The sequence below is a fragment of the Lactuca sativa genome, chromosome 9, assembly GCF_002870075.4.
Source record: "Lactuca sativa cultivar Salinas chromosome 9, Lsat_Salinas_v11, whole genome shotgun sequence".
Lineage (NCBI taxonomy): Eukaryota > Viridiplantae > Streptophyta > Magnoliopsida > Asterales > Asteraceae > Lactuca > Lactuca sativa.
This window is the reverse complement of record NC_056631.2, coordinates 63,904,900-63,930,684: the sequence shown is the minus strand read 5'-3', so window position 1 is coordinate 63,930,684 and position 25,785 is coordinate 63,904,900. Positions and strand designations below refer to the sequence as shown.

At 39.7% G+C, this 25,785-nt stretch overlaps 2 protein-coding genes across 4 annotated transcripts; one reads left to right on the top strand and one right to left on the bottom strand.

Annotated features, from left to right (window-relative positions):
• The first annotated feature begins 3,851 nt into the window (after positions 1–3,851).
• LOC111919614 (histone acetyltransferase MCC1) lies at positions 3,852–6,335 on the top strand. 3 transcript variants are annotated; one of them, XM_023915390.3, is made up of 7 exons: positions 3,852–4,111; positions 4,451–4,556; positions 4,657–4,843; positions 5,092–5,236; positions 5,346–5,445; positions 5,538–5,766; positions 5,859–6,335. In XM_023915390.3, the coding sequence occupies exons 3-7, from the start codon at positions 4,737–4,739 to the stop codon at positions 6,049–6,051; spliced, it is 774 nt and encodes a 257-aa protein (XP_023771158.1). In that variant the 5' UTR covers positions 3,852–4,111; positions 4,451–4,556; positions 4,657–4,736; the 3' UTR covers positions 6,052–6,335. The 3 variants fall into 3 exon arrangements, with proteins under 3 accessions (XP_023771158.1, XP_023771109.1, XP_023770968.1); XM_023915341.3 differs by having other exon boundaries at positions 3,852–4,356; XM_023915200.3 differs by lacking the exon at positions 4,451–4,556.
• Positions 6,336–9,348: 3,013 nt separating this feature from the next.
• Positions 9,349–13,237, bottom strand: LOC111919925 (WEB family protein At3g02930, chloroplastic). The gene is made up of 3 exons (XM_023915515.3): positions 12,866–13,237; positions 12,182–12,404; positions 9,349–11,977 (listed from the first exon to the last, which is right to left on the bottom strand). The coding sequence occupies exons 1-3, from the start codon at positions 12,880–12,882 to the stop codon at positions 9,515–9,517; spliced, it is 2,703 nt and encodes a 900-aa protein (XP_023771283.1). The 5' UTR covers positions 12,883–13,237; the 3' UTR covers positions 9,349–9,514.
• Positions 13,238–25,785: the final 12,548 nt, after the last annotated feature.

Genomic DNA, 25,785 nt, shown 5'->3' with positions numbered 1-25,785 from the left:
GTCGAGTAGATCTATTTGTAACATAATAACGGGTTGGATGGATCCGTTTGTAATCTGATAACGGGTTGGGTGAATCCGTTTGTAATCTGATAACGGGTTGGATAGACCTGTTTATAACTAACGTCTTATGGAAAAAGGCTAATTTTATTTATTATTTTTATAAATTAAAGAGTTTATCAAAATAGTAATTAATTTTTGTAAATATCACCTGCGATATTATTATATATATTAAATCTAGCAAATAGTAAATACATAGGGGGCGTTGGAAGCAAAGTGGACAGCTGCATATGGCCTAATTTTTTTATTATATATTTTCATTTAAAAATAAAAAATTATAATAACAATAAGGATCTTTTTTTTCTTGTTCGTCCTAAGCCGTTGAGAAAATTAACATTCTCAGGACTAGCCCCCGAGTAAATATTTGGATTTGATAGAATTAGTCTTTTACTTTTTCAAAATTGATAAATGTGAAGCCCTTTTTGGTTTTCTCTATAGAATTGTTATTTGGAGTTGGGTCTTGTATTTGCATTGCCATAACGTTTGCTTACCAGTTACTCACACATGTTATGTTCCTTGCACTGATTTCTGGCCTTCACCGCTTAATTGATTTGATCCTAAGGTGATTTTTCGTTCGCCTTTTTCCATACCTCTTTCTCTCTAGCACTCTTCTGCTCTACCACCACATCTGTTAGATTTAATAAACCTTCCGATAATCCAAAAGGTCTCAACATCATAGATTTCGGGCATCACTATAAATCGAAAGTGTTCAATTTAATTGTTTATCGTCTTTTGTGGCTTATGATTAGATTACATAGTTTGATATCATCAGCTCAAGTATGCTTTTTCACTCACACCCCGATAAAGTACCAACTATCGTTTTAGGTTTTGATTTTTATTAGGTTCTTCCTTTGACTTCACTCGCCGAATTCCAACTCCAGGTGAAAAGGTTCACTTTTTTTTCCCCGATGTATCGTTTCCATGTAATGGTAAATCTGAGCTTGAACAGATTTTTTATTCGCCTTATTGCGGATGGTTCCAGTTCAATAAAGTTAGATTATTTGATATTTGTTCATACTAGTTCTATATGGAACCGATTTTAGGGCTTTTGATTTTTACTTTGGAATAACTCTAGCATTTTATGGAGTATGAGAATTTCGATTAGTGCCTTGAATATATCGAAGATTTAATGATTAAACATCAGGTCAATAAGGTTAGATTATCGACGAGCTTGTTGTCTGATGACTTTCAAAATTGGGAGCCCAAGGGGGATCTTCCTCAACTTTAAGCCAACTTGTGAGACCTATTGCCTCAATATCGAAATAAGGGGAACCTCTTGAACCTCGAATACAAGGACTGACATTTTCTTTCGGCTCTCCTAATAAGGGATCAAATATGTTATGCCTAGGTAAACTTCCTTCAGATCTTCCACTTGATGTCGCGATTAGATAAAGCCTGAAAACGACCATATTCTCAAATGAAATCTCAGGCCTGGGGTATAAGGGACGCTTAGTGGTTTTCCCTAATGTCATGGGAAACGGAAAGACTGATAAATCCACGAAGAAGAACTCATGTTTCTAATATTTGATGGAATCAGATAAACCGTGACAGATGTCCATGACCACCTGTCTACTAGAAAAGGTTATCCAGTCTCTAATTAAAGTAGTACAAGAAATATAGTGAAAATTTTTGACATCTGGTTCAAACCCTAAAGATTTGCTCAACAGAAGAAAACACATAAGCTTTCGAAATCCGTTAGGGCTAATCTGAGAAAGGTGCACGTTGCAAACACGACACATGTCTCCGATGAAAAGAGTAGGCGGGGAAACGTAACATCAAAAGAAGGAATTGCAGTGTAATATCCTGTTTTGAGAAGTTTCTTATTTTGTGATTGTGGACAATAAATGGATAAAGTAAAGGTCTTGGGCTTCAATGGAATAGGGTTTAGACCCTATTAGATGTTGATAATATTGGTTATATGATCCAAGCCCTTGTTTTATGTTTTTGGAGTCAAAGGGTAAAATGGGTGTTTCAGACTTCTTTCTTGGAATAAGGAATTTAGTTCGGTATGTTTTAAGTTAAAAGTAATTAAATAGGATTGTGGGGTTCCTTCCTATCATGAGCCTCCACCCTGTTGAGCCTCTAACTCGAAACTCTCTCCTCCTATGAATTATTTTGAGCACTGACATCATTTATGAGCTTATTTCTCCATTAGAAGGTGGGATCTTGAAGAACAAGGTGGTGGAAAAGTGTATGGAAGAAGGATTCAAGCATAGATCCAACAAAATTACATCATTTCTGGACCTTTGTGAGTAAAAGCTTCAAACTTGCTCATTAGTTTCATAGATCTTGCTAATTTTCATATATGTCACTTTTTGGTCACTTTCGTGCATAAAGTTTAGATCTTTAAAGTTTGTGACCTTGTTATGGATAAAGTTGGAAACTTTATCCATCTACACATCATATTGATTCAGATCTGAAGGTTGGAGACTTGGACTTAATGGATTAAGTTGAGAAAGATGTATTTTTAGTCCCTTTGAGACTTAAAGACTAGATCTTAGTTATTTAGACCATCGTAATGGATAAAGTTGGAAACTTTATCCATTATGGAGCTATGAGTGTAACACCCTGTTACGGATCGTTCCATAATTCGGGGTCGTGGCCCGAGAATCAAGTATCATAAGGCTCCAGGCTTTGGGAAGGAGAGGTTTAGGCCTATTTGGATGGTGGATAATGAAGGTTATAGGTAGCGAGTATCCAATTCGCGTTTTGAAGCCTAAAGGTATAACGGTAAAGTGATAGTTCGAGCCTTTTATGAATTTTGGATTTAAGCTCGGGAAGTTGTAAGACAAAGGAAAGTTGATAGAATTGTAGAGTTCATCATTACCTTTTTTCGTGGATATAAAGAACGTTGAAATCGGACTTAGAACGAAGAAGTTATGGCCTTCGGAAGATTGGTGGTTTTAGACCCTAGCCGAGTACGTTGGGCGTACGCTATGAGTACGTCGAGCGTACTAGCCTTCGGAATAAGTTAATGCCCCTTTAGACACTCTTATTTCACTGTCCGAACGGAAGGAGACGAGAACGAGACAATATATATTTTTAACTTAGGTAACACCTAAGTTAAAACTAAGGATGCTTAATGACATATATCTTCGCTGACTCGTGTCCAAGACCTGTCACAATGGTCTTCTACCGAAACGGACCAAGACAACAACCCCTTGTCTTCAAGATTCGGCACTTTGATTGGCAGACATGAGAATCAAAGGAAAAGACACATCAATAAATGCATATCAACTTGTATTGATGTACTTTCTCGTCTGAAAACCAACTAAGATCCCCCCAAAAATTTCATAGATAAACCGAGGTCTAATGAGCAAACTAGGTGAAAAATAATCATTACTTCCTTATAGATTATACTTAAGATTTTACCTTCCGTTCTCGTATGTATCTCACAAAAATACTTACTTAAGCTTTGGAGAGGTTTCAGGTCACGTTGGGAATTGCTCTAATATCTTTTCTATTGTAGCCTAAAACCAAGCATCAGACTAGACTCTACATACTACTAAAGTGACGCGAAGCCACGAGAACTTGGAGAACTTGGACGCAACACATGAGATATATGTGACAACAAAAATTAAAGACATAACACCATTCCCTTTAGCTTAAAACCATATTATCCTTTACACTATATTACAATATTATGAAATACTATTACATATACATTGTAATATAATGAAATACTATTACATTGACGATGGTTATTAAATGATTATTTGGGTATTTATTACTTATTTAATGAGTTGCACGTATCAAAAACAAGAAATATAATTATATAAACGGATTCTCTTGCCACTCAACAATGAAAAATTGGGTCTTGGGATTCCCTTCTTAATTTTTATAAAAACCGAGTCATTGACCCGACCGAACTCTCTCCTGTTCCTGTTCCTGTTCATGTTCTTGTTTCTGTTCCTCACATTCGAGATTCCTTTCTTCCAACTTTTCCAATTTCCCATCTTCTCCGATCCCTCCCTTCCTCCTTCCTTCTCCTTTCTACTTATAAACAAGACGACACCATCTTTAATTCGACCTAATCTCGCCGCTTAACGATGTGGTAAGTCGCCTTACACTTTCAATTCGATCTTGATCATTGTTACTTTCAGTTTTAGTTTTTTGATCATTTGATTGGGTTTCTTTCTTAAAGATTTGATTTTTAATCTTTCCATTTCGATTTCCCCTTCACCCATCAATAATCTCCGCCAACCGCCATCAACACTTGCCAATTGGGGCAAACTTTTACTCATTTATGTCCAACAATAACCACTAACTAATCTCAAGGATCACAGCTCATTGTGTTTGGTATTTGTTACTTTTTGAATCATTTTCTTGTTATATGCATACTTTCTTGTTTATATATCATTTAGGATTGATGGAAGAGTGCTTTGTTTGTTAGCTGTGCTTGCTTGGGGGCATGATCAGCTATTCAGCTTAATTAATTTCATGGATTTTTCAACTAGATTGATATCATATGATTCCGCTTACAAGTCCAGTTACTTCTTGTATGCAACTAATTCCCATTTTAACGCTTAGTGGTTCACCGTTTTGTCTTTGAATATGCATGATTTTGCAAAATTGCTAACATGGAAAGTTATCTACTAGTTTCAATGACTGCTGCATGGCCCCTTTTGGTTGAGTGACATAAATGGTGTCACACATCAAACTTTTATTGGGTATTTTCAATGATGAACTTGAGAGCACCCCGCCATCCATCCATATCTTACAGGCCTATACAACCCACTGATCTAGATGTTCTTGTAAAAATCCATGGCGATCTGTTTCCCATCAGGTTAGAAGATCCCTTTCTTTTTTTAAACGACATATACTGACAACAAACTATTTGAAATTTACTCATTCAATCATGAAACTTGTAATTGGGTTCTGCCAATATTAATTGACCCAATCAGAACTTTGGCGACTGAATGAGTTAATGTTTGTTGTCAGTATTTGTGATTAACCCTTTTACATAAAGGGTTGTATTAAAGATAATAAATACTTTCTCAACAAGATCAGTTCTTTGTGACTATCTATCCTTAGGTATGAAATTGAATTCTTCCACAATGTTGTTCATGGTCACGATATAGTTTCTTGGGGAGCAGTTGACCGAAATCGTCCTAATGGTGAAAGTGATGAACTTATTGGATTTGTCACTGCAAGAATCATTATGGCAAAAGAAAGTGAGGTGATTTTCTCATTCTACCTAAAATACCTTTTATCTTCTTAATGCAATCAATAATGCCAAGTTCTTTGTTATATAAACAATGAAACTAATCTCATTCTATGCATTGTAGATAGAAGATATGCTGAGATATGACAAATCAAGATCAGATCAGGCTCTAGTTTATATTCTGACTCTAGGAGTGGTAGAGTCCTATAGAAATTTTGGTATAGGTAAAAAAAAACAGGCTTTTCATTTTTCTTTGACAAATTTTCTTGAATGATTATTCTGGTTGAAAGTAGATTGCTATTTCAAAACATTTCAGCCACTTCACTGATTCGAGAGGTGATCAAGTATGGTTCAAGTATGCCAAATTGCAGAGCAGTTTACCTTCATGTAATTTCTTACAACAATTCTGCAATCCATTTGTATCAGAAAATGTCCTTCCTTTGTGTAAGGAGGCTGAATTCCTTTTATTTTATCAATGGCCAACATTATGATGCATACTTGTTCATTTATTATGTGAATGGTGGCCGATCTCCATGTTCACCCTTGTAAGTAAAATTTCTTCATGTGAAAAAGGGTATTTTAGTCAAATCAGTGAGGATGATAAAGATAAAGATTAGTTTATTTGTTGACTCTGCAGAGAGCTTGTTACGCTTCTAGTAACATACATGAGGAGAGGATTGAAGTTGGTGTCTTCAAGAGTATGGAAAAAGGGTGAAAAGAATGTTGGCCCAAAGAGAGTCAAATATAGAGACAAAGGTACCCTTTTACCAATGACACAACAAAACAAGAGAAACATATCAATAGAGGGTCCTGAAAATGATCATGTATAAACTTAATTGTAGAACACATGAGTTTGACCCCTTTGTCCTTTTTATAGTGTTGTTTCATTTTCATCATCTTAATTTGGTTTGAAGCGGAACAATAAGACTTGAATGTTAGGGCCTCTGATTCTGAACATTGGGGATTGAGTTTGTAAAATTTGGTTTGAGGTGTTTTCTAGCTACTGTTAAGTGTAAAGAGATAGAAGAGAATATGTGATTTCACCATGGTTTTATATGTTTGTTTCATGGATTTGATGAGGAATATGAAAGAATACATAAGTATATTGATAAAACATCTTTTTTGGAGGTCTTGTTGCTTGTATATTACACAAATTCTTGTTAACATAAGCTTGGTTAAGCTGGATTATTACATATGATTCAACTTTTTTGACTGGTTTTATTCTGCTCATTGTGTACACTTCAGCTGTGTACATATTTGCTTCTTTATTATGAAGGAATACGAGGACAAACATATAAGGGCTAATCACAAAAGCGACCAAAAAGAGAAGGTATATCACCAACTAAGAGTGTATCCATGAAATATATTAAACCCTCTCACTCATCTTCATGACTTCATCTATGTTCTTATCATATTATTTGAGGATCAATACTCCGGTAATTATGAGCCGCTTAATCATCACTAGAAAATCACTAGCCTTGATAAGAATCATATTTGGTATGATATTATCAATATTTAGTGTATTTTTGTTTCCAATGAGACTTGAACCCTCAACCTTTGAATGAATGACATCTTTTTACCAACATTTGATACCACTATGCTACAAACCCTTTGGTAATTCATCATTGTTTAATCGTTCTTTGACTGCAAAGCTTTTCCATGTCCTCGTGTTCCACTTAGTTTTCCTTTAAATCTTGGACTCAATTTTATTCTTTGCATCAAAAATTTTATAAGTCGGGGCTTTCACTTGTTAATTTCTAATACCAAGTGTTGCTTACCATTAAGATTCTTCTTAAACAAGGTGATTTCCTTTTCATGATCATTCAACTTTGTTCATGATGAATGCTAAGTTTTTAAGCTATTTGTTGGTCTTCTTTTGGATCACTTTAACATTTAACACAAGAAGCAATGCTAAGAATCAAATTATATAATTACCGTTTTGTGAAAAATTAATAGATCTTTCGCGAAATACTCTTGGTTCATGAACTTTTGTAAATATGAAAATAATCAAAGCATATGACTGAAAACGTGTGTAAACCATTTCGTGAGATGTGCCTATCTTTGCAAAGCCCATAAAAGTATATTGTCATGTGTCGGTTTATCCATTAGCATACTTGATGAAATCTCAAAATAAATCTTCATGTTATATTTGAAATTCCCCCCATCATTCTCCCCTCTTGAAAAAAGACTTGTCCACAAGCCCTCGTCATGAATACCTCTCATCCAAGGTTTCTAAAAAGCATGAAACTTCCACACTTTAGAACAAACATAAATAAACCCAACAGAAAAGCACTTACTAGATGTTTCACATATGATTTGTTTTGTATCATGTTTATAAAATATATGAAACCCATAAAATATTGATTTTCAACACCAACAAAATATTGTTTATAAAATGTAAATTTTCGTAGACGGGTTCTGCATCATAGATGAAATCAATGTCACAAAATTGAATGTTCTCGTTTTCATCCCCCTCTCCCAAAAGATTCGTTTAGATTCAGACAAAATCGAGAGGTATACTTCTAACCCTATGCATTTGGGATTCTCTACCTTCAAATCAATGTTTCTCAACAGACCATCGTGATATCCTCCTTCGCGAAGATCTCGTCTTGGTACGGAAAAACGATTAACCTTCTAGTAGTTGTTCTGATTCAGTCTCTTCTTCTCTTGGCAATTCTTGATTCAACAGCTCGATTTCTTGCACTCGTGGTTGTAAGTATTAAATCACAATGTTTTTTTTTTGCTCTATCTACATATCTTGTGGGTCTCTAGCATAAGTTGCTCCATCTTCATGCCTGACATTGTGATGGTTTGTAGCCACGCGGGATCTTCCTCAACCGATCATCTCAGTTGGGTTCTGATACCAAATGATGCTAAAATAAATCGAAAATGATCGGACCCAACACTAACAAAGAACAACAAGAACAATTTATGTTCATAATTTTTGCAAATTCTTTCATAAAATTTATTAAATCTCAAAAAGTGTTTAAAAATCCAAAACGACTAAGCTATTTATAATAATCTAGAAATCATAAAATAACTCCTAATTAGTATAGAAATCATAGAATTTAAAAGAACAATATAAATCCTAAAGGTTTTATCTAATTAAGAAATAATTCCAAATCAATATAAATCTTAACTAAAAAAATCTTTAAAAAAAATAACACTAACAAAAATAAATCTTTGAAATTCCGATCATGTAAATAATCATAACATATCAAACACCAACTCTTTCACGAACGTGTCTACACTCTACAACCTACGCAAAACACATGAAAACAAGATTTATGTCAAAACCAACCGTCATTTGTCGGTTTTTGCTGTGTAGGCCGACTAGCATATTAGATCTAACATGTAAATATCAAAGCGTATTATACAAAGAGTATTCAAAACCAATTTGCAAAATATGCCGATCTTCACGAAACAAATACACGAACAAGATTTAAGAGATAAATCATTTGAGAAGCATGCTGGATGATCTTACGAAGTTATGTATGGTGGGACCATTAGGCGAACCCTTTGCAAAATACATGGTCATTTTGTGATAAAAGTTGGTTATTAACTAACTTATTTTATTTTATAATATTGCATATACATTTTTGGTCATTTTTGTTTTATCCCAATATAATAACATATAAATAATTGAAGACAATATGATTTTTCTAGGTTTTTAACTATTTACTATTTGATGACCTTCCACTCTGACAAGTGACAAGTAGAAGCTTTTAATGGAGTGTACAAAGCAAGCATTCACAACAAATTCTCATTAAAACTTTCCAACGAGCATCAGAGCATACTCCCTCCCTTTCCTTTTTAATGCCCAACTCACATGTGATGTGCTCCACCACATGCTCTAAATAATATCTGACTTGTCATGCTGGCTGTTTGTGTACTTGTTATATTAATTATTACATTTATTAAACAGACACAGTTGCTGCATGTGCATTTACTGTTAACAGATCATATCAATCAATATTAAATATAACAGGAAGTCAGGAACAAGATACGTAGATGACATCTCAGTTGTTTTTATTTTTTTCTTCATCTTCATGTGCAACAAAAATCTTAAACCTTTCCAAATTAAATTTCTAGGCAACATACAAGACAGACTGGGAATAATACCAATATACCATACACAAAATAATAATAATAATAATAATAATAACAAACAGATCTCCAAAGATGATACGTAATCGTTTCAAATCATGAAACAACAAAAAACATTGTATCAAACAAAAAAAAAAAAAAAAACAAGGACACAGATATACCTGTTTCACTACTTGGCCCCACACCCTATTTCTGGCTGCTGTTGTTGCTTGAGCCTTTCTTCTTCAACAAGCTTCCAAATTTCCGAATGAAAGGCTTCTTCTTCTTCACTTGCTGTTGATCCTTTGATGGTGACGTGGCACCATTTTCTGTACCATTTGCCTGATCATACCCTTCTCCACTTTCCAATTTTGAATCCACTTCATCCTCAAAAGATTCCTCATGAGTTGTTTCTCTTTCAGGCGACAAATCCTTTCCTTCAATCTTGCAACTTTCCCACATCTTGAATTCGACTTCAACGGAATCATCGTTTCCATTCCTGTCTCCTTTCTCACTCAGACTCTCTTTATGATGTTCTCCATTCACAATCGCCACATCATCTTGAGGTATTTCTTTTACTAAAGGTTGCTCAGATTGTTCAATTTTTGGGACTTTATCTCTTGCATCACCATTGTGTTCAGAAAACTCCACAACTTTTGGAAGCATGTCGTACTCTTTCTCACTGTCACTGACATCATCGTGTTCTTCAATCTTGGAAGACGTATTATTTGCCTTTGAGTTTGACTCCTCAAGCAGCCTAGTCAACTCCTCTACCTTCTTCAGAGATGCAGCTTCTTGTGTTTTAAGCTCATTGATTTCATGATCAAGACTCTGCAACTCGTTTTCTTTATCCATTAAGCTCTCTTTTAAGTTCATGCTTTCAGCTTTTGCTTCACCAAGAACCTCCTTCAAATACACAACTTCAGATTCAGCTTCCTTCAAAAGATTCTTCAACTGGGATCTTTCTTCTTGGGATCCATAAGCTTCTTCTTCAGTTTCCTTGAGCAAAGTAGCTAACCTCTTTATCTCCTTTTCAAGTGAAACATTCTCTTGTTTATTTTGTTCAACACATTCCATCAATTTCACCTCTTTTTCTTTCCATTCCGACTCTACACTTTCATGGTTATCTTTAGATTGTTGGATTGTATTCATGAGCATGTCAATCTCATGTTTTGCATCATCAAGCATGTTCTGATACTTCTCATTGGTCGATTGAAGTGCATGTTTCAGATCTTCTATTTGTCTCTCATAGTTTTCATGTTCAGACTCATTCAAAAGCACCTTTTCTTTAGCTTCTCTTGCTTCTGCAGAAACTTCATGTAAAGCTGAAGCTAGACTTTCAAGAGCTTTCTTGCTCTTTTCCTCTTCGTCTTTTGAAGATTCCAACTCACTTATGAGTTTATTCTTTTCTTCTAAAAGTGACTGAACACTGCTAGCTGCAAGTTTCTCATTGTTCAAGGCCTGTGTTCTTTCCTCTTTTAAATTCTCAAGCTCTGATTTCAGAATTTCAGCTTTCTTCACCATTTCAGAAGCTTCTTCCCTTGCTTTATGAAGATTCCTTTCCGATTCTTCAAGATCACCTCGTTGTCTCACGTTTGACATTTCCAACAACCCCACTTTCTCTTTGAGAGAAGCAAGTTCGGATTCAGAGTTACGCAAAAGACTATTACGCCCTTCGAGTTCTTTCACTACTGACTCGAGAGATGAAGATGCGGATCTTTCTAATCTTTTGGCTTCTTCTGCTTGAAGATCTAGTTCTTCAACTTTACTCTTCCATTCTTCCATTAAGCTACGCGCATATGATTCAGACATTTTTGCAGCTTCTAATTCAATGTTTAGTTCCTCCAATGACACTTCTCTATCGAGTAACTTCTCCTTGTATACCTTAGCTTTCTTGAGTTCTTCATTTAGAGAATCAATCTCTAATTTTAGCTCGTCTTCCTCTGATTTTAGATATTCAACCTCTGATTTCAACTCAGAAACCAATTTGTCATTTTCATGACCTTTTGACTTGAGTGTTTCGATCTCTGATTTCATCTCCAACACCAGCTTATTACTCTGTTCTGCTTCTGATTTCAGAGTTTCAATCTCCAAATTTAGCTCAGACACCATTTTGTTACTTTGATCTGCTTCTGATTCGAATTTGGAATTGAGCATTCCCTTCAATCGTGTAATCTCAGCAGACAGTGTCTCTACTTTTTCTACCTGGTTTTCAGCAATCTTGGTTGCATCATCTGCATGTGTAAGTGCTTGATCTTTCGCATCGCATGTCATCGCCAATTCCTGCTTCACTTTTTCAAGTTCTTGAGTGGCAGAAAGAAGTGCAGCCAAATCTGCAGCATGCTGGTTCTTTACAGATTCCAATTCCTTTTCCCACTGTTCTTCCTTCTTGTGAGCAGCATCAATTCCTGCTTGTTCCATTTCAACAGAACGAAACTTTTCTATTTCAATACTCTCTTCGGCATTCTTTTGAGCCACAAGAGCCTCCCTGAGCTTTTCGTTTGTTTCCTCAGATAATCTCTGGGCTTCTTTCAGTTCGTTTATGGCTTTTGCTTTCTCTTTCTCAACAGAAACCAACTTTTCTTCGGCTTTCTTGAGATCATCTTGAAGTGCATTCAATTGAGCTTGTAATTCTGATCCCTTTGGCACCACCACCCTTGGAGCTGGTTTCTGGAAACCCACATACCAAACAAAAGTACATCAACAACAGGGTCCACCACAGATTAGATCAAAGGCATTGTATATTGTTTGGTTTCCAAACAAGTGCTAGAGCAGAAAGAATGCAACGATTGCCATGGGAATATAACAATGATAGAAGTATGTCATTATGTCAACAGTGAAACAAAGAACTGGAGGCTGAGTTTTCGAACTTACTTCTGCAAGGGTGCTGGTCTTTGGAGACCGACGATCTAGGGCAGGCTTTACAGGAACAGATCGCGGGGAACGTTCCACGGAAGCTCTGGTGGTTTGGAGGGGAGATGGTGAATCAGTCTCCGATTTGGCAACTCCCCTGCTAAGTTTACTCACTCTCGGTGTTGCCGGTGATGTTTTGCTAATCGGGATTTTGGTGGCGGGAGGCGTTTCAGAAGAAGAAGATCTGTCAGAATTTCAACATTATCAGCCACATTAATGAATATACCAAGAAGATAACAGTAGGATCCATTCATTCAACCAGGTTGCCAGGCAATGCACGATCTATTAAGTGAACAAAACCATAAGCAGAAAAAAAAAGACAAAACTTTAAACAAATGCAGAAGAAAAAATCAAATTACTAAATTAGAGCTAGAAAGTGACAAAACACAGCAGCATCTCCACTCCTAAGTTGTGGGATCTTTAAATTTCGTAGACATTAAGACGGAAGTTGGATGAGGATAAGCGTCGTAGAAGAAATATTTAAGAAAACGGGCAGATCTGATGAGTGAAGTCGAAGATTACAAAAAAAGAAGTAAAGTGGAAGGGGGATCGGGAAGTAAATCCAAAATGGAAACAAGCAATTAAGCCCAGATTTGATAATAAACAACAATAAATACAATTTGAGAAATAAGAAACGGAAGTTACTTGGATTTAGCAGACATGATGGAACTAGAATTGGTAGAAAGAATGGCGACACCGACACTTGCTATTGCTTTGGTGCAGATATGGTTATGTTAATTGGAGCAAATATTGGTATAATTAACAGCTCCAACCAGAGCAGCAGTGAGAGAGAAAGATTGATACTGGTAGTTAAGGAGTATATGAATATGATGATGAGTAGAGCATTATTTTCTAGAGACGAAGAGGAGGGGGAGGAGGAAGCTTAATCATTCATTAGGGTCGGTGCGATGGTCTTTTCGTCATGGGGTTGTACGTTGTGCATTAGTGGTTGTACCATGAGCCAAACATCCATACCCAGTCGCTCGCGTGCTGCCTCTCTGTCTTGTCTGAAAATATTTCTTTATCTTTTGCCAGACCTATTATCACCTACGACCCCTTTACAATTCTACCTTTTTATTTTTATTTATTTTATTTTATAAAAATTAAGGCTTCATTTTGTATTTCTTGACTTTCTTAAAGAGACACGCTTAAAATGCATAAATATTTCTTCAATAACATATGATATGACAAGAAACAAAAAATAAAGTTGATTGATTCATTAGGATGCGTATAAAAAATATAACTTGAAACATTAATAATTTTGGTATCGAAAAGACTTACGAACCTACAATCAATTCACAGAAAAAAAAAAGTGTTGACTTGCAACATGCTTTGCCAAAATGATTATCGAGACTTTAGGGACCAATTCTGTCATATGTCCCCTTGATTTTTGTGGTTTTCTGTTAATTGGTATGAAGACTATAATATTTTCTTTGATTAGGTGAGTTCTTTTTCAAAAAAGTAAAAAAAAAAAAAAAAATTAAGCTTTTTAGACATAATTTTGGATTTTAAAGGGAGGAAACCTACCAAAATTAATAAAGCCTCCTAAACAAATCATCACTCGTATAAATATTATATTATTTTTGGGTTAAGAAATATATGTTGTGTTTAAACTAATCAATAATTGGTTGAGTTTAATAAATACCAAGCATTGTTATTAAATTACTACACAAGTGTGGTTGTACAGCAGTAAGGAAGGAAGGGGGGAGGGTGGTGGTGATGGTGGGCCACCCCATTTATCTCTTCTTCTATCAAATCAAAATACCACACTTTTTTTTTCCTTTTGCCTCCTTCGTTCTTGAACAATATTTTCGTCTTACACATCAAGCCTTGATTATATTTTCCAACTTGGTTGAGTGATTTAAATGACACCCTAGATGGATTAAGTGGGATTTAGAGTGAGAGTGTAGTTTCGTTTTGGCCCCAACAGAGTGTATATATGTATATGAAGTGATGCTCGACTTTAGACGAGAGAAGATGGTCCATGGAGATAAGGCAAGGCGTAAGGGTAGTGGGTAGTGGGTAGTGGGTGCACCCACCAAACCAATTTGATTGGTTTGTACGTTATGGGTTAATGGCAACTGCATGTAAGAAGCTGGAGTAGAAGATAAAAATAAAATGTTGTTCATATTGTCCCCACACAACCAAAAAAGGAATTGTCCACTTTCACTTGGTTTGACTGATGCACATTCCTACAGTTCTTTTATTCTATTCCAAAATGGAAAATAACTAGTGATAAGTCCGTTCTTATATTCTCTGTTGATGAATATGTAATTTGATTGTGGAAACCCACATCAAGTTCACAGCTTCTATGATTGCTTTGCCTTGGATGTTCAAGGAAAGTAGTGGTCGACCCCATCATTTGGGCCGATCCCAATTTTGCACCCCGCTTCTAAATAGTCGGGGACATTCATAAAAGTTGGTGTTTAGAAACTGACAACACTTTTTTCCCGTGAACACCTCCAACCAACATTGGATTGTGTTGGGGCCACTTCTCGACATGTACCATTAGCATGCGACTACGTTCAACCTTGATAGTGACACATTAGTATGATCACATCCCACATAAATTTCAAACGCAAAACCACACTTAGTAAGATCATTCTGAACCCTACACTTCATCTCTATTGTATTGGCCACCTCGACCAACAAATTAACTTAAGCGTTGGAATGTAATTTTGAATTCAAACCCCAAGGTAAGGTACGATTAAGTTTCTTACTTTCAGTGATACTAGGTTTGAATGAGTTAATTGGACCAACGTAATTAACATAATTTGGTACTATCCATGGGACCTGCAACGAGAATGTCACACCCCAAAACCGGAACGGCGGAAACGTTCTGGGGTGGATGACGTCATGTCAAGTATCACAATACATGCATTATAGTAATCAAAGTACAACAAAACATTGCATTAATAGTAATAGTTTTACATGGTTACATTAAAATACATCGGAGATTACAAGTAAATATAAGTAAGTACAGCAAGGCACTAAGCCATCTTCATCAACAGCTTCGGGGGTGTACCTGTCTAATGCTGACCTGAGAACACAAGTTATTTGAAAAGCGAGTATCAGCATTTTTACAAATGCTGGTGAGTTCATAAGCATTTAGTGACGTTTTTATTCAAATAACTTTAATAAAAGTAGTAGTTTAAGTGTTTACTGTGTATTAGAGTCCTTTCCAGAAAATCCTATATTTTCTTTAATAAAGCAGCCTTCTACCAAACTGGTCAGTGTTATGTGGTAAAAAGTGGTTTTCCCTAAATTGCTATCATTATCAAAATACTGAATTTGATTATTGAGGAAAGCAAACGACATCAGGGAATAACATATGCCTCAGCAGTGAGGACTGCTGTCTAAGGCAAGGAATCATAGACTCCAGGAGAGTATCGAACAAACGACACGCCTGGTTCAGTCTAACAAATAGAGACTCAGACCCCAGAAGGTACCAAATGAAAGGTACAACTGGTAAGGTCTAAAATAGTGAAAGACAGACCCCAGACAGTATCAAATGAAAGGTACGTCTTGTAAGGTCAAAACAGTGTGACTCTGAAAATGAATTACCAACATACATTGTAAATTGCCGGTGAAATACCGTTACCTTAAGGCCAAAGAATTATAAGGTAACCCGGGATACTCGTAACCATACTGACTAGAGTACCAGACGCCCTACAAGCGTCTAAAATGTGACATTTGTCACCCGTTGGCTTGGTAGGACGGGACTGTAGCTAGCAGTCTGGGTGCGGGGTTGTCAATCCCGTATAGATCTATACACACAATGTCCGCTCTCCCTACAGGAGACTCTGGTTACCAACTAGACGACGGAGAAAGGCCGTGTCCTGAAGATGCATCCCAAATAGTGGGTAGAGACTTCCAAATAGTGGGTTTCTAATGTAAGTGTTGAACTAGATGTAGAGACTCATAACTGAAATGATTGAAGTGAACCCGTATGTCTATGCTGGTGTACATAATATATAACTAATGAATCAACGACCTTCGGATGGACATCTGATCCCACCAGACCACATCTCAACGAAGAAAAGGAAATAGGGCGGACAAGCCTTCCTAAGTCCTTCAATCATTATTTATATGCATCTATACAAGCACAGACATACATCTAACTACGCTTGAGTGTGTATCAAGTGGAATCATATCGTGAAGTATAAGTGTACAGCGTGGAATGATCGACTTGTGAAGTATAAGTGTACAGTGAGACATCCGAATCGTGAAGTATAAGCGTACAGAGGAACATCCGAGTCGTGAAGTATAAGCGTACAGTGGAACATCCGAGTCGTGAAGTATAAGCGTACAGAGTGGGATAATCGAATCGTGAAGTATAATTGTACCAAGTGTAAGTGTATCACGAAGTGGAGACGACGATAAGTGAAGTAAGAGTGTCTATCAAGTATAAGAGGCTACAAGTATAAGCGATATAGAGACAAAAATCCGGTATAAGCGTATCACGAAGGAAATGCGTTATCAAGTAGGAGTTTTAAATAAGTAAAAGCGAAGCAGCAGTAACAAACAAGTAAAAGTATACGTTGTGAAAGAGAACTTTGATTAAAATCTTGTAAAACCTTTATAAACTAGTTTAAAGTGAGTTTTAAATCAAGCAATATAAAGAAGAGTCTTGAAACAACCGAAAAACCTTTTTGAAAACCATTATAGTGTCCTACTCGGTAAAACAGTGTACAGTGTGGTAAAATCTTGAGCATGCGGGTTATCAATCACATGTGATTGATATGATAACTGGCATGTTTAACTTGTATTCCCCCCCCCCTATAAAACATGTAAAAGCATTTAAAAGGTTCATTCAGGGGTATGAACTCACCTGGTGTAAGTAGGTCCGACAAAGGTGTCGTTTGGGCGTTCGGTGTCACGCAAGGACTCGAACACACACAATGACCTATTTAACATATGATAACATATGTTCACATACAATTAGTATATTTAATACTAATTAAACAAATATACGCGCTCAAAGGAGCGGAAAACACTTTGGACAAGTGTTTGGGTGTCCCGGGTAGCGTCTAAAGGTGTGTATGGCTAAGGAATGGAGTTTACTCTCCAAGAGTAAACCCTTATTATATAGTTTACGGCCCAGGGACTACTCACCATGAGTTTACGGCCGTAAACTCATGGTGAGGGGTTCTAGTGTGTTTCAAGGCTCTATCTTGTTCATGGGATTTTTCTAAGTACTTTTCCAAAAAGGCATGAGTGGGTTTAAGGCTTCTAAGGGCACCTTATAGGACTTTACGACCTAGGGACAACTCCTAAGGGAGTTTACGGCTGTAAACTCTCATTCTTTGAGTTAAGTGAAGTTTTAAGCCCCTAATACCTTCCTAGCAATTTATAATGGAGTGTGATGCCATTTTGGGGTATTAAAACTATCATTTGGGTGTGTTTTGGGGAGTTTACGGCCTAGGTACTTGCTTGGGCCGTAAACTCCAAGTCACCCCATATTTCCTTGTGTTTAAATGTTCCAAACCCTAAATAGCATGTCCTTATTTTATGTCTTAAGCCTATGGGTGGTTTGGGAGTGTTTGGAACTTGATTTAACAAATTTAGAGGGTGTTTACAGCCTAAGCATGTGCTTGGGCCGTAAACCCTCTTTTATGCCACAAATCTTGTTGTTTTGGGGTTCAAACACTCCTAGGCTAAATCCCCTAATAGTTTCTAAGCTTAAGGATGAGTTTAAAGGCATGTTTGGCACCATATTAGGGGTTTACGGCCCTAGAGTGTTCCTGGGCCGTAAACTCCTTATTCCATGCCTTCTTGGACGATTTTTGGGCAATAAACACAAATCATAATGTTTAGAATAAGCTAGGGTAAGCGGACTTACGATTTGGAAGCGTTTGGTTGCGGATTTGGGGCGAAAACGGGTCTAGAGAGAGAGAGAGTATAGAGGGAGAGTGTAAAAAGTCTCCAATGGACTCCACTCACCTTTATATAGGGTTCCGAGTCGGGGCTCAGTGGAATTTTACCCGATACTGCCGTTAAACGGGGCTTTTGGTCGTACCCGATTTAGTGGTCGTAATAATAAACTTAACATTTTCCAACTAAATGGAAATGTGTGTTATGTGTTTTTATTTCCTTTTATCACGACTTAGCGGCATATTAAATATAAACAAACTGAAATGTTTATTTAATTGACGACCTCTAATTAACGGAACTTTTATAAACTGGAATATTCCGTTAATGGTAACGGGGAAATGTAACGGAACAACTTGGGTTGTCACAGAGAACTGCAGTCACACATAAGTAAAGCTTTAGAAATGGCATGTATGCAACACCCTGATCCTCAGGTATTAATAATGATATTTTGGTTTGGATTTTTAAGAATCTACTCGGCGAGTTGGCCTTCCTACTCGTCGCGTAGTAGCGGGTTTGTCCGCGAAGTTTAATGACCTACTCACCGAGTTCAATATGGGACTCGACGAGTAGATGCTGGAAGATGAAACCGTAGATTTCAGGGCCTTGCACCCTATTTAAAGGGTCATTAGCCTCCCTTTACAACTCTTTACCTCCCAAAAACCCTGATTCGAGTGTGAGTGTGTTTCTTGGTGATTTTAAGCTTGAAGGAAGGATTTGGTGAAGGAAACACTTGAGGAAGCAAGCTAGAGGAAGCAAAGGACTCGTGGGGATTCAAGATATGCTTCTGTGGAGCACTTTATGAAGGTATTAAGCTGTTCCTTGGCTCATTTCCACCCAAAACCCGCTTGTGCATGGATTCTAAGAAAGGGCTTTTGTGTTTAAGCCAATATTTCAAGTTGTAACTTCATATATGGACTCCTTTTGGCCTTTAGATGCATAAAGTTATCAGTTGTGCCTAGCTTGTGCCTCCCCTCTAGTGTATGACTCCATTCCAAGCTTATATTTGCTATTTTAGGGCCTTAGAGCCTTGCATGCACGTAAAGTTTGCAACTTTACGTGGAAAGCATGCCTCAGAAACTTAGAGATCTAATTTGGAAGCATTTCATGGCTCAAATGAGTCTATATGGCTTAAGATCTAATAGGAATCGGCGAGTCGCAGGGGGTGACTCGGCGAGTCATATGAAGGCAGGCATGGACTCGGTGAGTTGGATGAACGACTCGGCGAGCCCGATGAATATTGTCTTAGACTTGACGAGTTGGATGAACAACTCGGCGAGCCGGATGAAGATTTCCTAGAACTTGACGAGTTGAAGGAACAACTCGGCGAGTCGAGTAAGATTCCCCTAGCTATTGGATGTTCGTAGACGTGTCGATTGGCAAGCAAGGAAACTTGACGAATGACCTTAGATTATCTATCAAGACTGTGTGAACTCGACAAGTCACCTCGATGAATCGACGAGTAGATGTTATCCCAGGAAACTCGGCGAGTCACTAGTTGTACTCGGCGAGTTAGGGTCAACTTGGACTGTTGACTTGATCTTGGCTGTAGTTGACCAGGATTGACTTTGGGGAAATGACTGGATATTGTGTGGCACCTTTTAGGCAGTTAAGTGGAGCAGCTCGTGGGGTATATTTGGTCGCAAAGTGTCAGTTCAACATTCGTGACAGGTGAGTCTTCTCACCATACCTATGGGTCTAAGGCACCAAGGCCGGCCCATTATGTGATTATGATATATGTGATAGACATTTTGTGTTTTGTTATGTGATTGCATGTTTTGTGTGAAGACCCCGAGGGAAGCCCGTGGCATTGGATGTAATACCATGTGGGGTAGCCCATGGCAGTCCTAGGTGAAGACCATGTGGGGTAGCCCATGGCATTGGATGTAAGGCCATGTGGGGGAGCCCATGGCAGTCCTAGGTAAAGACCATGTGGGGTAGCCCATGGCATTCTCTTGTGTTTCATGTATGCATGGCTTACGTGATATATGTGTAGCTTTTATAGCTAACAGGATATGTGATATGTGGTTTGTGTGTGTGTGTGGTATGCTCTGAGAAACTCACTAAGCATTTCGCTTACAGGTTGTTGATTGTTTCAGGTACTTCAGAGCCTAAAGGCAAGGGCAAGGCGTGATGACGTGGTGCGCACCCTACCTCTCTTTTGTGTGATGGGGACTCTCTGATGTTTTCAAAAGTACAACGAAATTGTAATAATTGTGAATTGGAAAACAAATGGTTTGGAAATCTATGGATTATGGGATTTGTTTGACTAATTAAAAATGAAAATTTTCTTGGTAAAATTTGGGTCGTTACAAGTTGGTATCAGAGCCTTGTTTGAGGGATTCGGACACATTCTCGGGTGTGTCGGGACTCAAACTAAGGAAGTGGTAAAATGTTTTCAAAAGTAACTTATAAAGGATTTTTTTAAGCCAAAAAGAGGAGAGTGCAACGCGTGTGATCAGCCGAGCCAAGTAAGTAGTTTCCCAAGTTGAATAGCCATGTTATGTGATAGTGAGCTTTGTCGATTATATGGAATTGCTAGGTGTATGTTTTAAAATTATATACGGTTAGGAGCTGATAGCCTCAGAATTATGGATTTAGCCTTATTTCTTGTTGGACGCGGTCTTAGGGTAGAATCCTTTATTCAAAAGTCTATTTGATCCTTTCTGTGTATAATTTGCATGCCTAAAAGCAACCTGTAGTGATTGATTTGATTGTTATGAGTAGGACAACCATAGGGTGTCCGGGTTTGACTCATGCGAGAGTTGTGAGTCACGGTTTGTGTGGGGATAGATTTGGAGGTACCAGGTAAAACAGCAGGGAAGGGCACAAGTAGGTGTGAAGGGTAGTATTGGGCCCGTACTACTGGAAGCACAGGACCCGTACCCAAACACATGTTCTATCTAGGAAATTCCAAAGGAAAATAGTATGAAAGTAACCTCGTTATGGGTATCCTGATCATTATGTTTTGTGAAATGACAGTCCAGCATGGTGGTTACGCGATTTGGAGCAGGGGGATCAGGATCGGGATTCGGGGCTGGGTCGGGCGGCCCTGCTGATGGTATCGATGAGAGGCTGCGTGAGTTAATTGCGGCCGAGGTTACGAGGGGCATCCTTGACGCTACCCCAGTCATCTTTGGGACGGTCAAGGAGGGCATGATGGAGATCATGGAGGAGAGACTTAGAGCATTCAGGGTCGATAGTTCTGCGGGCCAGGGTGGAGCTCGAACCCCCTCGTTTAGGGAGTTCAAGGCATGCGGAGCTTCGGAGTTTTCTAGGGTCAGGGATCCCATTGTGAGCAGACGTTGGGTGGCGGACATTGAGAATGCCCAGTGCACGAGTTCTTGCTCGGAGGAGGAAAAGGTTGGATTTGCTTCCTGTATGCTGAGGGACAGGGCCCGAGATTGGTGGGGTGAGATTACTAGTCAGGTGGGAGCAGCCGGTGTGGCTGACATATCATAGGCCGAGTTTGTATGACGATTCGATCAGGAGTTTGCACCACCTATTGAGGTGCAACAGATGGTGATGGAGTTCCATGATTTACAGCAGACTACTGAGACTGTGGCGGAGATCACCACTAAGTTTCGAGAGCGAGCTTTGTTGATCCCTCAGTATGCGACAGATGAGGACATGAGGAGGTCCCGATATCACTCCATGCTGAGAGAGGACATTCGGGAATTTGTGAGCTTTACAGGGTGCAAAACCCTGAATGAGATGGTTGATAAGGCCCGTGAGAGGGAGATGGAGTTGGAGTCCCGCACGAAGCAGAAGACTGAGCAGGTGCAGGCAGCGGGGACACAGGCTAAGAAGCCTAAGACCTCTGATTCTCTGAGTAAGGGCCAATAGGGTCGGGGCCGGTGTGCCAAGTGCGGGAGGTTTCATAGTGGGGCTTGTCGGACAGTCGGGATGTCAGGATGCTACTCATGTGGCCAGCAAGGCCACTTGAGTAAGGATTGCCCAAGAAGGGCTTGATATGCTTTCACTGCAACCAGGTAAGCCATAAAAAGGCCAATTGTCCGAGGTTGCAAGGAGGAGGAGGAGGAGGAGGATCTGTGGCAGCACCCGCGCCCGCCACTATGAGGATTACTGATGGCCGCCCTAAGGCGGAAGCTCCAGCGGTGAAGAGCCGCGCATTCCAGCTGACTACCGAGGAGGCTCGGGCCGCGCCAGACGTTGTGGCTGGTATGTGTTCATTATCCTCTATCTCTTTTATGTTAATGTTTGTATGTATGCTTATTATGATTTGTATAGGGACCTTTCTGTTCAATGGTATGACGGCCCGTGTCTTATTCGATTCGGGGGCTACCCGATCTTTTGTGTCTCTTGCGCTTAGCAAGAAATTCTGAGACGCACCGAGGACTCTGGATACCCCGCTCGAGGTGGAGATTGCAGATGATCGCACCGTGAGTGCTGCGAGGGTGTGTCAGGATTGTGTCCTAAATGTGCATGGTGAAAGGTTTCACGTTGATTTGGTTCCCATACCATTGCGAGGGTTGAAGGTGATTATTGGGATGGACTGGCTGGGGGCCAATGGAGCCATGATTGATTGTGAGCGGCAGTTAGTCCGGGTTCGAACCCCAAGGGGGGGAGAACTGGTTATCCACGGCAAGAGGACCTCGCAGGGCCCGACCCTCTGTTTAGCAGCGAGGGCAAGGAGGTTTCTGCAGCAGGGCTGCATGGGATTTTTGGCCTATGTTTCAGATACGCGGATGGAGGTAGTGACGGATATCGATAGTGTGCCAGTGGTGCGGGACTTTCGGGACGTTTTTCCCGAAGAATTACCCGGAGTGCCTCCAGAAAGGCAGGTGGAGTTTCGTATTGATTTGGTACCAGGTGCCGCCCCGATAGCAAGGGCACCATATCGGTTGGCGCCACCCGAGATGCAGGAATTATTTGCACAGCTTCAATAGCTACTAGACCGAGGGTTCATCCGTCCGAGTAATTCTCCGTGGGGAGCTCCGATCCTTTTCGTGAAAAAGAAGGATGGGTCGCACAGGATGTGCATCGATTACAGAGAGCTGAATAAGTTGACGGTGAATAACCGCTATCCTTTGCCTAGGATTCACGATCTGTTTGATCAACTCCAGGGAGCATCGTGGTTCTCTAAGATTGATCTCCGGTCAGGGTATCATCAGATGAAGATTCGGGATGAGGATATACCGAAGACAGCTTTCAGGACTCGTTATGGGCATTACGAGTTCGTGGTGATGCCATTCGGGCTCACCAATGCTCCGGCTGCGTTCATGGACCTCAAGAACCGGGTGTGCAGGCTGATGTTGGATCAGTCGGTGATCGTTTTTATTGAAGATATCCTGGTCTACTCATGGACCAGGGAACAACACGAGCAACATTTGAGAGAGGTGCTGGAGACCTTGAGGACGGAGAAGATGTATACGAAGTTCTCCAAGTGTGACTTTTGGTTGCGGGAAGTGCAGTTTTTGGGTCATGTCATCAATCAAGAGGGTATTTCAGTTGACCCAGAGTGTAACATCCCGAAATATCAAGAGTAGAGTTGAAGGGCTAAAAGAGTAAATTGGGAAAGAGCGACTCGGCGAGTCCATGGGTGGACTCGGCGAGTAGAGTCGCGACTTGGTCGCGTGTTAAGTAGTCGACTCGACGAGTCAGTAAGATGGACTCGGCGACTAGGCGCTGAGTGGAGAAAACCCTAATTCTCGGGGTTGAGCCCTATATAAAGAACATAACATCCATTCCCCCAGCCTCTTTACTCATCCTCAAGTCCAGAAACCCTAACCTTCGTATGTGAGTGGATCAAGTTGCATTTGGGAGCTTGGAGAACCAATTGTTGAGGAAATCTTGAAGAGTAAGAGGCTTGGAGCAAGGGGCTTTGCTTGGATTCGAGTTCCATTGCAGTTGGGGCGTTCTTTTGAGGTAATATCTTGTCCTTGGGCTGTTACTCTTATGGATTCATCATTTTGGGGTTTGTGGGGAGCTTATCTTGGTATGTTTTGGAGTTTAGAAGTAGATCTGAGGTTGCTACCTCAGATCTGGAGTGGTGATGGTCCAAATGTTCATTAAGTCCCTGTGTTGAGTGTTGGGTGAAGCTATCATGTCCCAAACCCTAGCCCTAATGTGCAAAATGCATAGATCTCTTTGGATTCACGTAAAGTTTGCCACTTTACGTGATGGATGGGTTTTAGGAGGCTAGATCTATGTTTTGGATCAATTGCATGGCCTGGGATGCTTTTGTATGGATTCAAACCGGTGGTACTTGGCGAGTCACATGGGTGGACTCGACGAGTTGCTTGAAGATGGGATGAAACTCGACGAGTTGGAAGAACAACTCGGCGAGTTGGATGAAGATGGCCTGGAACTCGACGAGTTGTATGAACAACTCGGCGAGTAGGTTGAAGATAGCCTTAGACTCGGCGAGTCTGTTCTTGGACTCGGCGAGTCTTGTTGAAGAGTCCCAATATTTTCTGGTTGAGTCGAGAATCGGCGAGTCAAGGGATGACTCGGTGAATTGTAGGCGAGTGGACTCAGAGTTGTTGGACTCGGCGAGTCTCGGGGTGACTCGGCGAGTTAGGTCGCGGATTGAGGGAAGTTCTGAGCTTGGGGACTCGGCGAGTCATCGGGTTGAATCGGCGAGTAGAGTCAGTCAGGGGTTGACTTTGACCTTGTCTTTGACCAAGGGTTGACCAGTGGTTTCCAGGGGCATTTTGGTAATTGTTGGTTATTGTTTTGAGTTCAGTGCTTTGTTGTTGTTCAGTGGAGGAGTTCGTGTCGGAGTTTGGAGTAGCGGGATCTTATCCTTTCAACCGGCAGTTTCGAGGTGAGTTATCCTCACTATATCAACAGGGTCTACGGCACCAAGGCCGGCCCTTATCGGATTGAGATCCGGGTAGTTGTTGTTATGTTACCGCTTTGATATGTTTGCATCCTGAGAGCTAGGATGGTATATGTTAGAGATTGAGATCGGTATCTTGAGAGATAGGGAGATGCTATGCTAGTGACCTGTTAGGTCGGTATCCTAGTTAGGATGATGATATGTTATGTGATCTGTTTGATCTGCTTGTTGACTGTGACTTGCTATATGATTGTATGTATATGTGCACATGGTTGTTTGGACTGGAGTTGGGTTGAGGCGGGTCCTGCTTTGTGCTGTAGGCCAAGATACCCAGGGCGGACCGGTTGTTCCGAAGGCCCAGCGAGCGGTCCGGATAGGCTGTAGGCCCCAAGAGGGCGGACCAGACGTGCCGAGGCTCGGAGAGTGGACCAGGCCGACTGTATGGTATATGTGGTTGGTATTTTGGGGATATCTCACTAAGCTTTCGGGCTTACAGTTGTGGTTTTATGTTTTTCAGGTTCTTCAGGAGACCGTGGCAAGGCGAAGGCGTGACTGTACCGCTCCTCATGATTTTGTAGTGATGTGATTCTGGGAATACTTAAATGTTTTGTATTGAAAACCTTTTTGTAAAGATTTAATGGAATCGAGTTGTTTTTGAAAAATTTAAAATTGGTTGTATTTTTCGGTCGTTACAAGTTGGTATCAGAGCCTTGGTTTGAGTGAATTGGAGAAACACTCGTGTGACTCCAGTCTCAAATCGAGGAGAGTTTTCAAAAGAGAGTTTAAAATGGTTTTCAAAATGAGTAAAGGAGGACGCGGAGGTACGATCAGCCGGAGCCAGTAAGTAACCCAAAAATACCATGCATGTTATTTGTTTTTGAGCTTTGAT

Excerpts from the sequence above, each read along its gene's own strand:
- LOC111919614 (XM_023915200.3), top strand. The coding sequence starts at position 4,737 with ATGATGAACTTGAGAGCACCCCGCCATCCATCCATATCTTACAGGCCT. Across the intron at positions 5,237-5,345 it reads TTATGGCAAAAGAAAGTGAG|ATAGAAGATATGCTGAGATA; the intron begins GTGATTTTCTCA and ends TATGCATTGTAG. Across the intron at positions 5,446-5,537 it reads CTATAGAAATTTTGGTATAG|CCACTTCACTGATTCGAGAG; the intron begins GTAAAAAAAAAC and ends AAAACATTTCAG.
- LOC111919925 (XM_023915515.3), bottom strand. Across the intron at positions 11,978-12,181 it reads AGACCAGCACCCTTGCAGAA|AAACCAGCTCCAAGGGTGGT; the intron begins GTAAGTTCGAAA and ends GTGGGTTTCCAG.